This window comes from Pseudorasbora parva, chromosome 15, assembly GCF_024679245.1.
Source record: "Pseudorasbora parva isolate DD20220531a chromosome 15, ASM2467924v1, whole genome shotgun sequence".
Classification (NCBI taxonomy): domain Eukaryota; kingdom Metazoa; phylum Chordata; class Actinopteri; order Cypriniformes; family Gobionidae; genus Pseudorasbora; species Pseudorasbora parva.
The window spans coordinates 40,213,480-40,225,579 of NC_090186.1; the positions used below are offsets into that span (position 1 = coordinate 40,213,480).

The 12,100-nt window shown below is 42.2% G+C and overlaps 2 protein-coding genes across 2 annotated transcripts; both read left to right on the plus strand.

Annotated features, from left to right (window-relative positions):
* The first annotated feature begins 467 nt into the window (after nucleotides 1-467).
* On the plus strand, nucleotides 468-1,493 carry taar13e (trace amine associated receptor 13e). The gene has a single exon (XM_067418725.1). The coding sequence runs from the start codon at nucleotides 468-470 to the stop codon at nucleotides 1,491-1,493; it is 1,026 nt and encodes a 341-aa protein (XP_067274826.1).
* A 7,067-nt stretch (nucleotides 1,494-8,560) lies between these two features.
* Nucleotides 8,561-9,586, plus strand: taar13a (trace amine associated receptor 13a). The gene has a single exon (XM_067418726.1). The coding sequence runs from the start codon at nucleotides 8,561-8,563 to the stop codon at nucleotides 9,584-9,586; it is 1,026 nt and encodes a 341-aa protein (XP_067274827.1).
* Nucleotides 9,587-12,100: the final 2,514 nt, after the last annotated feature.

Consider the following 12,100-nt stretch of genomic DNA (forward strand, 5'->3'; position numbering starts at 1 on the left):
TCTGCTCCAAAACCTAGTGAGGAAACTATACTTTGTTTAGTGTTGAATGAACTATGGCCACTTTTACTTCATCCAACATCCTGGATATATATATTTTGACCAAGCCAATCACAATGCATTGTGGGATTGTAAATGATCTCAATAAATCTTGCATTTGTACATTTGAAGAATAAGAGTCCTACAAAATTTGTACAGAGTTTGTACAAAATCCTACAAACTCCAATCTTCTGAATGGTGGTGTATGCACCATGATTATTATTATAATAGAATTATTAAGATAAAATAGTGTGTAGTGTATTTTAAGTGTATTTAAATTTCAATTGTTAGCTGTCAATTGCTGTCTCGTCATGTAGGAGGGTCAAAGAAGATGATAAATAGTATTTAGGGGGCCTCTTCTCTCACTGTTAAAGTTACTAACGACCGGTAAACTAAGATAGTTCTAGGTTTCTGAGACTGAGACAGGCAAGATGGATTTATCTTCAGAAGAATACGATCCCACTGAGTTTTGTTTTCCTGCAGTGAACAACTCTTGTCTTAAAGGCACACACCTTGTGTCCACTCAGACTGTGTTGTATCTCATATTGGTGTCGGCAATGACTGTGACTATTCTAGGAAATTCTGTGGTCATCATCTCCATAGCGCACTTCAAACAGCTCCAGACTCCCACTAACATCCTGGTGATGTCTCTGGCTTTTGCGGACCTGCTGCTTGGATTGGTGGTCATGCCTTTCAGTATGATCCGTTCTGTCGATGGCTGCTGGTACTATGGAGATGCCTTCTGTTTGCTCCACTCCACTTTTGACTTATTTCTCACATCTGTGTCTATTTTTCATCTCATTTTTATTGCTATTGATCGACATCAAGCTGTGTGTTATCCACTTCAATACCCTACAAGAATAACCATACCTGTCGCATGGGTCATGGTGCTGATAAGCTGGAGCATGGCTGCGTTATATTCATATGGTTTAGTGTACTCAAAAGCTAATGTGGAAGGACTGGAGGAGTTTATTGAATCCTTATACTGTATGGGAAGTTGCACTCTGTATTTCAATGCATTGTGGGGGGCTTTAGACACATTAATAGGTTTTTTCTTACCTTGTTCTGTCATGGTTGGACTGTATGCAAGAATTTTTGTGATTGCAAAAAAACATGCCAGAAAACTTGACGATGCAAACCAGCATGAAAAGGACAATGTGTTTAAAAGCTCTCGAAGATCTGAGCGCAAAGCAGCAAAAACTCTCGGTATTGTAGTGGGTGCCTTTATTATTTGCTGGCTGCCATTTTTTATTAACTCTATGATGGATCCCTACATCAACTTTTCCACCCCAGTTGCTCTTTTTGAAGTGTTTGTCTGGTTAGGGTACATTAACTCAACCATAAACCCCATCATATATGGCCTTTTCTATCCATGGTTTAGAAAAACCCTTTCTCTCATTATAACAATGAGAATATTTGAACCAGACTCATCTGATATCAGTGTTTTCACAGTTTGATTACATTTCTGATCTCACTGTGCAGCTCACTGATGCTTCCTTTATCCTTTTGCAAATCACATAAAGAACAGTGCAAAATCAAATGTATTTTGATTAAAAGGTGATCTAAAAAGTACAATACTGTGCATTATGCATGATATTAAATACACATTGTATCCTGAATGATGAAAAACATATTTAATATTTCAAACTTTTATTAAATGTGGATTTTAATCAGTTTTCAAATCACATTCAAAAGTGGTATGTTTGTGTGAAGCTTAGGGCATATTTCTTTAGTTGGTTTCAATAATTGTTTTTAACCCAAGTAGATCTATTAATGCCTTCCAGGAGAAAGGTAGCCTTTTGCGTATTTATTCAGCTCAATGGCATTTGCTCTGCTGGCCAGGATTCAAACACTTTGTATTGCTTAAATTATGAATTGCATCCTAGAGGGTAAGAATATAAAGCTTTTGCCTTCTTGTGCAGTTAACCAGTGATGTCTACTAAAAATGGGGTGATATGTTATGATCCGTGGCACTGCATTTTAATTCATAGGATTTATTTTTCTTTTTGGGAGACCACTAAACAGATCAGTACCATTATCAATTATGCTACTAACAGATGGATGGAATTTTAGATTTGCAATTGGATAAAATGGCATAGCTTTCATTAATACTGTAATTTACGCTTTATATTAAGTCATGGTTTTTAAAGTTAACTAAAACACTAAAGCTAAAAACTTTAGTATTACTTCCACTACTTAAATAAATTTAAAATAAATGTATCTGAAATAAAATATATACATTTAAAGCAAAATTTCGAATTTTCATTTAGTTTAACTTAAAGTTTTAGTTTTGAAATGTATGTAATTAATGACTCGTAAGACCTGTAAGATGTCCAAAAATATGTAAGATGTCCTCTTCCAGGTTTGTTTTCAGTCCTCCAATAAAGTTTCAAACGGTTATGAATCAGTGGATTGATTCATGATTCGGATCGCGTGTCAACAGTGTTGGGAGTAACGCATTACAAAAGTAATACATTACAGTAACTTATTACTTTATGCTCTACCGCAGTAGTGTACGGCATTACTAATCAATTTTCAGTAATATTTTACTCTGTACATACATGTTATGAAGGGACGAGGCGCATGCACGCAGTTAGCGGAGGCTCACGCTGTTGAGCCAAACTAAAGTATAAACAACACTTAATGGGTGAAGATGGCAGAAAAAGACTACTGTATATTAGGCTTGCTACGATAGTCGGTGTTGCCGGTGTTACCAGTGTTCAGACTCAACGCCGGTCACATCACATGCACCTTGACATCGTTGTTTTGATTTTTTATAGTAATAAAGTAATTTAGTTCAGTTAGAGAACTGATCGTTCAAATAAAAACAACGTGTCTGCTTAATAAAGCATGATCTGAACGAGTGTCGCAACACAAATGCAGCAGGACTTAGATCTCGAGCTGACAGACAAGATGATCGCGGGAGATTTGGTTTCAAAGTGAAATGCGGCAGTGCGAATGTTCGTTTCGGTTAGATAGAATTTGTGATTTAAAAGCCCAGATACCGTTATTACCGGTGTTTTCACATCAGACTTTTATTAACCGGTGGGAAAATTTTCACACCGTCACATTCGCAAGATGGACGCATTGCTTAAAGTTTGTCAGAGATATGGGCAAGAACGTAGGCTAAAAATCAAATGCAAATGCAGTCAAATGCAAACTTTGTCTAAAACCAAAATAAATCAATGTCGCAACAATAAGTAAAGAACGAATGCGCATATTGTCATGACATTAGAGTTTAATAATAACAATAATAATAGATTTTATTTATAATGCACTTTTCATTCAGAAGAATCTTAAAGTGCAACAAAGGGAAACAATAAAAAAATGACTAACAAGTAAAAATAAAGAATAATACAAAACAATCAACCAACACATAAAAGTTAAAAGCTTTTTTGAACAGAAAACAGAGCTGATGGTGGAAGTCTCTGTAAGCTCCGGAGCACACTGAGGTCCACTCCACTCCGTCCGTCTTTCGGATGAGACGTTAAATCGAGGTCCTGACTCTCTGTGGTCTTTAAAAATCCCAGCCATCCTGGCCATATTTGCCCACTGGCCTCTGTCCATCATGGCCTCCTAATAATCCCCATATCCTGATTGGCTTCACCTCTCGGCCTTCTCTCCACCAATCTGCTGGTGTCATGCCCTCACAGCCATCAGACACTGCCACACCCACTCGTTCCCCATTACTGGCATCATCAGCAACACTACTTAAGCACTCCTCACCTTCACACTCACGGTCTGGTCTTGCACCGATCCACCCATGACTACCTGTCCTTTATAGAAGCCTTCACCTGTAACCCTCTTCGTCTTCATCGTCATCTTCGTCTTCACCATCATCATCGTCTTCACCTACATCGTCCTTCGTTTGAGTGTCACCATCCAAGTATCACCTTTGTCCGTTACCTCTGATAATAAACTTTGCACTTGCACTAATCCATCTGTGTCCTCGTTTGTGTCTGACAGAAGACCAGACTGCATGCAGAGCTCTTCGGATACAGGCGGGGACCGCACAGCAGACCACTTCACCACGCTGGTTCACACTGTATGGTCCTCACTGGTTCACGACACTCCCTCCACCGCTATGCAAGTTAGCGTGTCATCACCTGCACCACCGGCACCCGTTACTTCGTCAGCTGCCTGTGTAAGTCCTTATTTATATGTATATGTATATGTATTTGGTCAACAAACTGCCAAATTATCTGTCCATGATCAACTGTTTTCTATTCGCTAAGGCAAAAAAGAGACAATGAGTTTCTATGCATTGCGTTTCCGCACGCTGGCCTGCATGAGCGGATGGAATGAATCAGCCCTCGTCACCACCTTTCACCACGGCCTCCTCACTGAAGTCAAGCAACTCATTGTGGTCTACAAGGACGCCATGAGCTTGGAGGCCCTCATCCAGAAAGCCATCCACATGTCTCAACGGTTATTTGCCTGTGGCCTCTCCTCACCCGCTGTAGATCCTCCGCCCGCTCAACCATCTGTCACACCTCCAGCACCTGAACCCATGCAGATCGACTCATACCATCTCACCACCACTGAACGCCAACACAGGATATCACAAGATCTGTGCCTGTATTGTGGGGGAGATGGACATGGTATTACGACCTGCCCCGTGCGACCCACTCGGCCAGCGGTGAGTACCATCCAATTACCTCCTTTAACGGCAAACCTTACCAAGACGCCAGTATTCCTTTAAAAATTCTTACTCATCTGTTGCAGCACAAGCCCTCATCGACTCCGGGTTGGCAGGAAACTTCATCAGTCAGCAAACCCTCGAAAAGCTAACCGCCCAATGTCAACGTTGTTCCGTCGACCTCAGAATCACCCCCATTCAGGGAAAACCACTGGGCCGAGGTCATGTCCGCCATTTCTTCCCCACACTTACACTACACGTTGGTCATCTGCATGAGGAAACCATCACGTTCATGGTGCTGGAGAAGTCTGCGGACATCATCCTGGGACGCCTCTGGCATATTTTACATCAGCCGCATATCCACTGGTCCACCGGAGAGATCCTGCAATGGGGTGAGAACTGCTTTGATCGTTGTATTCATCTTCCTTGCCAAAAAGGTCCATCATCGTCAGTTCCTTCATCATTACCTGTCCAGTCCACCTCAGTAGAGAGTCCCGGAATTACTGGGCGTTCCAGGATGAATTCAGTAAGCGGTTGGCTACCAAACTACCACCCCATCGACCATGGGACTGCGCCATCGACCTCCTGCCTGGGACTACTCTACCAAAGGGCCGTGTCTATCCTCTGTCCATCCCGGAACAGAAGGCTATGGAGGAGTACGTGCATGAAGCGCTACAACAAGGGTTCATCCGTCCATCGACCTTCGCTGCTGCTTCAAGCTTTTTCTTCGTGGCCAAGAAGGACGCAGGCTTGCGGCCGTGTATCGACCACCGTCACCTTAATTCTCAGACTGTCAAATTTAGTTATCCTCTTCCTCTGGTCCCATTCGCCCTAGAACAGCTCTGTGGGGCCACCATCTTCTCCAAGCTCGATCTGAGAAGTTCCTACAACCTCATTCGAAGACAGCCTTCATCACTCCCTCAGGTCACTATGAATATCGGGTGATGCCGTATGGGCTGTCCAACTCACCCTCCGTCTTCCAAAATTACATGAATGAGGTATTTCGTGAATTCTTAAACAAGTTCGTCATTGTCTATGTCAACGATATCCTCATCTATTCTAGTGACCTGAGGGAGCATGAGGAGCATGTTACTGGTGGCCCTCCATGCCTCGGGATGTCTCCCAATTCGTCAAGGAATGTTCAGTCTGCGCCATTGCCAACACCCCTAGGAGACTCCCCGAGGACAAGCTGGTCCCTCTTACGATCCCAGAGCGTCCCTGGAGCCATCTGGGGATCAACTTCATGACCAACCTGCCATCATCCCATGGATTCACTTGTATCCTAGTCATTATCGACCGATTTGAACCTGTCCCTTCTTCACCCACAGATCCTGGTGATGGTGCCATACCTCCTCCTCCTACCATCAACGAGGACCCATCTATCTACCGGGTGAGAGCCATCCTCGACTCGCGGCAACGGGGTTCCTGGATGGAATACCGGGTAGATTGGGAGGACTACGGTCCTGAGGAGCGGAGCTGGATCTCCAGGAACGATGTGCTGGACCCTAATCTTCTCACTCGGTTTCACCAAGACCACCCTGATCGACCCACTCCTCTGAGCCGTGATAGACCCCGTCACCACCCGTCCCAGCCGTCAGGAGCCGCCCGTGGAGGAGGGGGTACTGTCACGCCCTCAAAGCCATAAGACACTGCCACTCGTTCCCCATCACTGGCATTCTGATCCCCTGTGCACCATCACCAGCAAACCTTAAGCACTCCTCACCTTCACACTCACGGTCTGGTCTTGCACCGATCCACCCGTGACTACCTGTCCTGCATAGAAGCCTTCACCTGTAACCCTATTCGTCTTCATCGTCATCTTTGTCTTCACCATCATCGTCTTCACCTCCATCGTCCTTCGTCTGAGTGTCACCATACATCTAAGTATCACCTGTGTCCGTTACCTCTGATAATAAACTTTGCACTTGCACTTATCCATCTGTGTCCTCGTCTGTGTCTGACAGCTGGTGTGTGGTGAGGTATGTTGTGTGGTGAGGCGTCGCTGAGGCATGACAGCTGAAGACCAGATGATGGGGATCGCTGCAGCATAATGCAGGAGGCAAACAAAGTGTTCTGGGCACTTCTGTGAACACACCAGGGCCGGCGCAGAAGTCCAAGCTGTTCCACAGCCGCAGTGCAAGACGGAACAGCAGTGCAGCCGAGAAGCGGAACATACCAACATCATGCCGGACGCTGATGACACTGGCCCGGTGCAAACTTCAGTCAACATGCAGCTCAAGCACGAGGGAGACCACCAGTGAGCAGCCGACACCCAGAAGAGAGAGCAGCTGCAGCGAGCAACATCAAATGTCCTTCAAACAAGAAGCAACCGCAACAATTCATACAAAAACAGCAGAAAAGCGGAGAAAAACGGCGAACGGCAAACAACGTCCTCTCAGTTGCTGCCAGCAATCAGCAACTGTCCCAAATGTAGCTCTGACTTTTAGACTAGTCACAAACATATGAAAATAAAATAAAATCTACAGTTACAACGATTTGTGAGTGGAGAAGCGGCAAACAGACAACGCCAGCGTCCTATCCCCCATGTTGCCTAGTAAACTCAAGTTTGCACACAGTTCTGTTGTGTCTATGAACAGACCTAAGCTAGTCCTAGATAAGGCCAGATAATCACTTTAGCTCTACAATACTCATAACAGAATTGGATCGTTTGTGATTCTGTCTGTCATGATTTCTTACATTGTCTTGAACCTCACTTTCCCAATTCTCTATTGTTAGCCTGGATAGCCCACAGTCATTATGCTTCATCATATCGCCTTCTAGATGTAAAATGCTCTCTGGTAGCCAACATTTTAGAATGTTAAGAGCTACTTCTGTAGTTTTTTGGTGAAAGTAACTCAAAAGAAATACAGGAGTAATGTAACTAGGGATGTCCCGATCCGATCACGTGATCGGAAATTGGGCCTGATCATGTGATTTCAGATCGGAATCATATGTTATACCTCCCAATCAGGACTCGGATATATATGTATATTCTCATTATTTTTTTAACACATCCATAGTTATGTGGTGGCACAGAGTTAGACCCTTTTAACTCCACACAGAAACACCAACGCGTGGGCATGACGTCCCTTTTTGTTGTTAAATCAAGCCTGCAGCACCGGCAGCACCCCTCTCAGAAACTGAAGCCTCCACGCCTCTATCGCCCCCAGGTGACCGGTCCCAGTATAGCCGCACCTCCATGTTTTCTAATGGACGCGAGGTAAACTAAACAATCAAATTACACTTCAAATATTTTCCCCAAAGTTAGTTTATGTCATTGTAGGCAGTTCTCATAACGATGGTTTAATTTCAAGTGTTCGTTTTTTAAAACAAGTTTAGTTTTAGTTAGTTATTTGATGCAATAAAAATGGGTGTGTGATGTGATTGACAGCTGAGATCGACGTCTTCTCTGACTGAAGTTGTCACTGAGGCACTAACAGACTTTTTTTTGTTATAACATAGTATGTGACAGTCTAACTGGAAGCTACAAAGGGACACCGGCACATAGCACAGATAGCTCTTCGCAATGAAGCAAGCGCTCTGCCCGTGATAGGTGTGGCGACGAGACGCAGTGTCTCATTCCCTTTCTCAGGAAACATAGGGTTATAGTTTTCAAAATATTAATGAAAACTATGAAACTACATCCGTGGCAAAAAGTAACCATACTTTTAAATGGATAAAAATTAAGAATTATTAATACACAAATAGAAAATTCAAACAATGCCATGTCAGTCTGCATATTTATTTTTAACTCTTCATTTTTAATAAGTGCTTGATTGTAATTTGTTGGTCTGCTGATGTGGGAGGGTCAGAGATGAACATGATGTGTATTTAAAGCCCTAACTAGAATAATTGAATAGGTTCTTGTTTTCTGAGACAGGCAAGATGGATTTATCTTCACAAGAATACGATCCCACTGAGTTTTGTTTTCCTGCAGTGAACAACTCTTGTCTTAAAGGCACACACCTTGTGTCCACCCAGACTGTGTTGTATCTCATATTGGTGTCGGCAATGACTGTGACTATTCTAGGAAATTCTGTGGTCATCATCTCCATAGCGCACTTCAAACAGCTCCAGACTCCCACTAACATCCTGGTGATGTCTCTGGCTTTTGCGGACCTGCTGCTTGGATTGGTGGTCATGCCTTTCAGTATGATCCGTTCTGTCGATGGCTGCTGGTACTATGGAGATGCCTTCTGTTTGCTCCACTCCACTTTTGACTTATTTCTCACATCTGTGTCTATTTTGCATCTTGTTTGTATTGCTATTGATCGACATCAGGCTGTGTGTTATCCACTTCAATACCCTACAAGAATAACCATACCTGTTGCATGGGCCATGGTGCTGATAAGCTGGAGCATGGTTGCTTTATATTCATATGGTTTATTGTACTCAAAAGGTAATGTGGAAGGACTGGAGGAATATATTAAATCAAGATACTGTATAGGAAGTTGCAGTCTACTTTTCAGTAAATTGTGGTCAGTTTTAGACACATTAATAACTTTTTTCTTGCCTTCCTCGGTCATGGTTGGACTTTATCTGAGTATTTTTGTAGTTGCAAAAAAACATGTAAGAACAATCGGTGAGGCAAACCAGCATGAAAAGGATAATGTGTTTAAAAGCTCTCGACGATCTGAGCGCAAAGCAGCAAAAACTCTTGGTATTGTACTGGGTGCCTTTATTATTTGCTGGCTGCCATTTTTTATTTCTTCTCTGATGGACCCCTATATCAACTTTTCCACCCCAGTTGCTCTTTTTGAAGTGTTTGTCTGGTTAGGCTACATTAACTCAACCATAAACCCCATCATATATGGCTTTTTCTATCCATGGTTTAGAAAAACCCTTTCTCTCATTATAACAATGAGAATATGTGAACCAGACTCATCGGACATTACTGTTTTCACTGTTTGACTTTATTTAATTGCGATCTGACCTCACATAAATAAAAATCCCATGTGTTATATCTGTGAAAAAGATCAAAACATTGACCTATATAAAACTTTTACTTTTTCAATATTTTGAAGGGTGAAAAAAGCAGTCCATCTTAGTTCAGTAAGTTGTGAAGCAGGCATGACTGTATTTTAAACATAAACATACATATGTCATATGTCAAACATACATATATAAACATATCATGTCCAAAAACTCAATAATTGTGTACGCCCACTAATTAAGTAGGCCTATACAAAAGAAATGGGAAGCAAAGATTCTCACAGACTTATAAACCATATTTGCATAGAGTGTTGCAGTAATGATGTATTTTTGTAGGCAAACCCGGAAGTTAGCATCACCCTAGTTCCCTTGACAAAAAAAAAAAAAGTATGATTTTAAACTCATTTTGAGATATTACATACTTCTCTGAAATATACTTAAAAATAAAAATATACTTGCACTATAGAGTATCTTAATCAGTCTTATCAATTTTTTACAGCTAAAAATAGGATATAGGACATCCATAATTTTATGAAAGAAGTGGCATGTTTGGGGCTTTAACGTCACTCACCTCAATTCTGAGCACGTCTTATTCCTCAGAATCAAACCGCTAAAGCATCTGGTTCTCCACACGGGGCAATGAGCCACAGCGCGGGCTTCCGCACGGTGAAGGAGAACACCGGCAGCACCGAAAGCTGCCCAAGCTCCTGTACTTTATGAATGAAGCAGCGTGTTTGGGGCTTTAACTTCCTCCGCCTCGATTCCTCAGAATCAGACAGCTCAATCATCGGGTTCTCCACCAGGGGGAAGGAGCCACAGGGTGGGATTCCACACAGGGAAGGAGAACATCTGAAGTGTCAGACGAGGACTGAGAAGGTGCCTCAGCAGTCCCAGGACCTGCTGACATGTCCATCTGCAAGCCAACTGATCTACCCCACCTCGCTGCCTCAACAGACACGAGACAGAACCACGGGGCTCGCAAGCCTGCTGGCTTCACAAAATACTCTTTTTGGACAAACAACACCAAATAGACAAACAATTCATACACAGAGTGCCTTGCTGAAGAGTGAAACGCTATCTGCGCTATGTGCCGGTGTCCCTTTGTGGCTTCCGGGTATGCCATCACATACTACATTATGACACAGCATCAAGAACAGGAACATGAAGCAAAAAGGAAGCACATGACAGGAACTGAAACAACAATCCACCAGAGTTTAGCAAACACAAGGAGACTAAATAGGGAACAAACAAGTTAGGTAATGAAGGAGAACAGGTGGGGCAAATACAGTAAATAATCAATCAGATAACAAGAGGGGTGGGGTCAAGACAATAGACAGGAGAGCACATGGCACAAGGAACTCATGATAAGCCATGTGCTCACACCAAACATGTCAAACACAAGCACATGGCCAGCAATGACAAATACAAGCCATGTTCTCACACAAAGACAAGTGAATTGTGAAATCTTGGTTACTGAAGCTGTAGCAGGGTTGAGCCTGGTCAATACCTGGATGGGAAACCTCCTGGGAAACTAGCGGTGTGTCTGAGTAGGTACTATGTTTGAATATTAACTTACTTTGTGACCTTTAAAGGGTTATTCCAATGATTTAGCATTAAGCTTTGTATTTAAACTTGGTCATTTATGTAGTAGAAATGTGACATTTTTCATGAATTTGGTGCCTTCTAGACTGATTAACAAACAGACCATTTCTTTTTGTCTCATGGGAATAAAAGACAACAACTCCCAGAATGCACTTGCTTTGCTGCCCTATGAAACCACACTGTAAAAAAAATGGCAAATTTTGAACTTTTGCAGTACAATCGACTTGGATGTTTAAGTTATTTCAACTTAAATTATGTTAAACTGACTTTAAAAAATGAGTTACATCTTGTGTAACTAATAAAATCAAGTTTAACATTTCTTACCTTATTTTGATGAGTTAAAACAATGTAAAAACATATGTTGTCATAACTTATTGAACATATATTTTTTTTTACAGTGCACTCCCAAAGCCACCGCTACTGGATTACTGGATCAACTGCCCACTGCCCACTGCGTTCATTTTCATAAAATTATATAAGTTAGAGAACAGACACTACAACTAAAAACTGAAAATGTCTGTTCAATATAATGTGAGAGAGCCGCCAAGTGAGTGTCATGGCAGCAGGAGTCGAATTACTCCTGGGTTTCTGCTGATACAAAGCCATATGCTAAATCGCTGAAGTAACCCTTTTAAAAAGTATGATCTGTATAGTTTGAGTGTTTGTAGTATGAATTAAATCCGGACAAATACATCTGCCATGCTCTCATTATCATGTGATCTACCAGCGTCAGTTTTGTCACTTTACCTCCATTCATAAATCCACTCCCGTCGCCTTATCGGGCAGTAAAATCCATCGAAATGCACACTTCAGAATCTCACCGGAAGTAGCAGGTCTTTTTGCCTACTTTTTTTCACATACTATGTATTTGGACATACACTCACCTAAAGG

What these genes read in the sequence shown, in the direction of transcription:
- taar13a (XM_067418726.1), top strand. Translation starts at nt 8,561, where the DNA reads ATGGATTTATCTTCACAAGAATACGATCCCACTGAGTTTTGTTTTCCT.
- taar13e (XM_067418725.1), top strand. Translation starts at nt 468, where the DNA reads ATGGATTTATCTTCAGAAGAATACGATCCCACTGAGTTTTGTTTTCCT.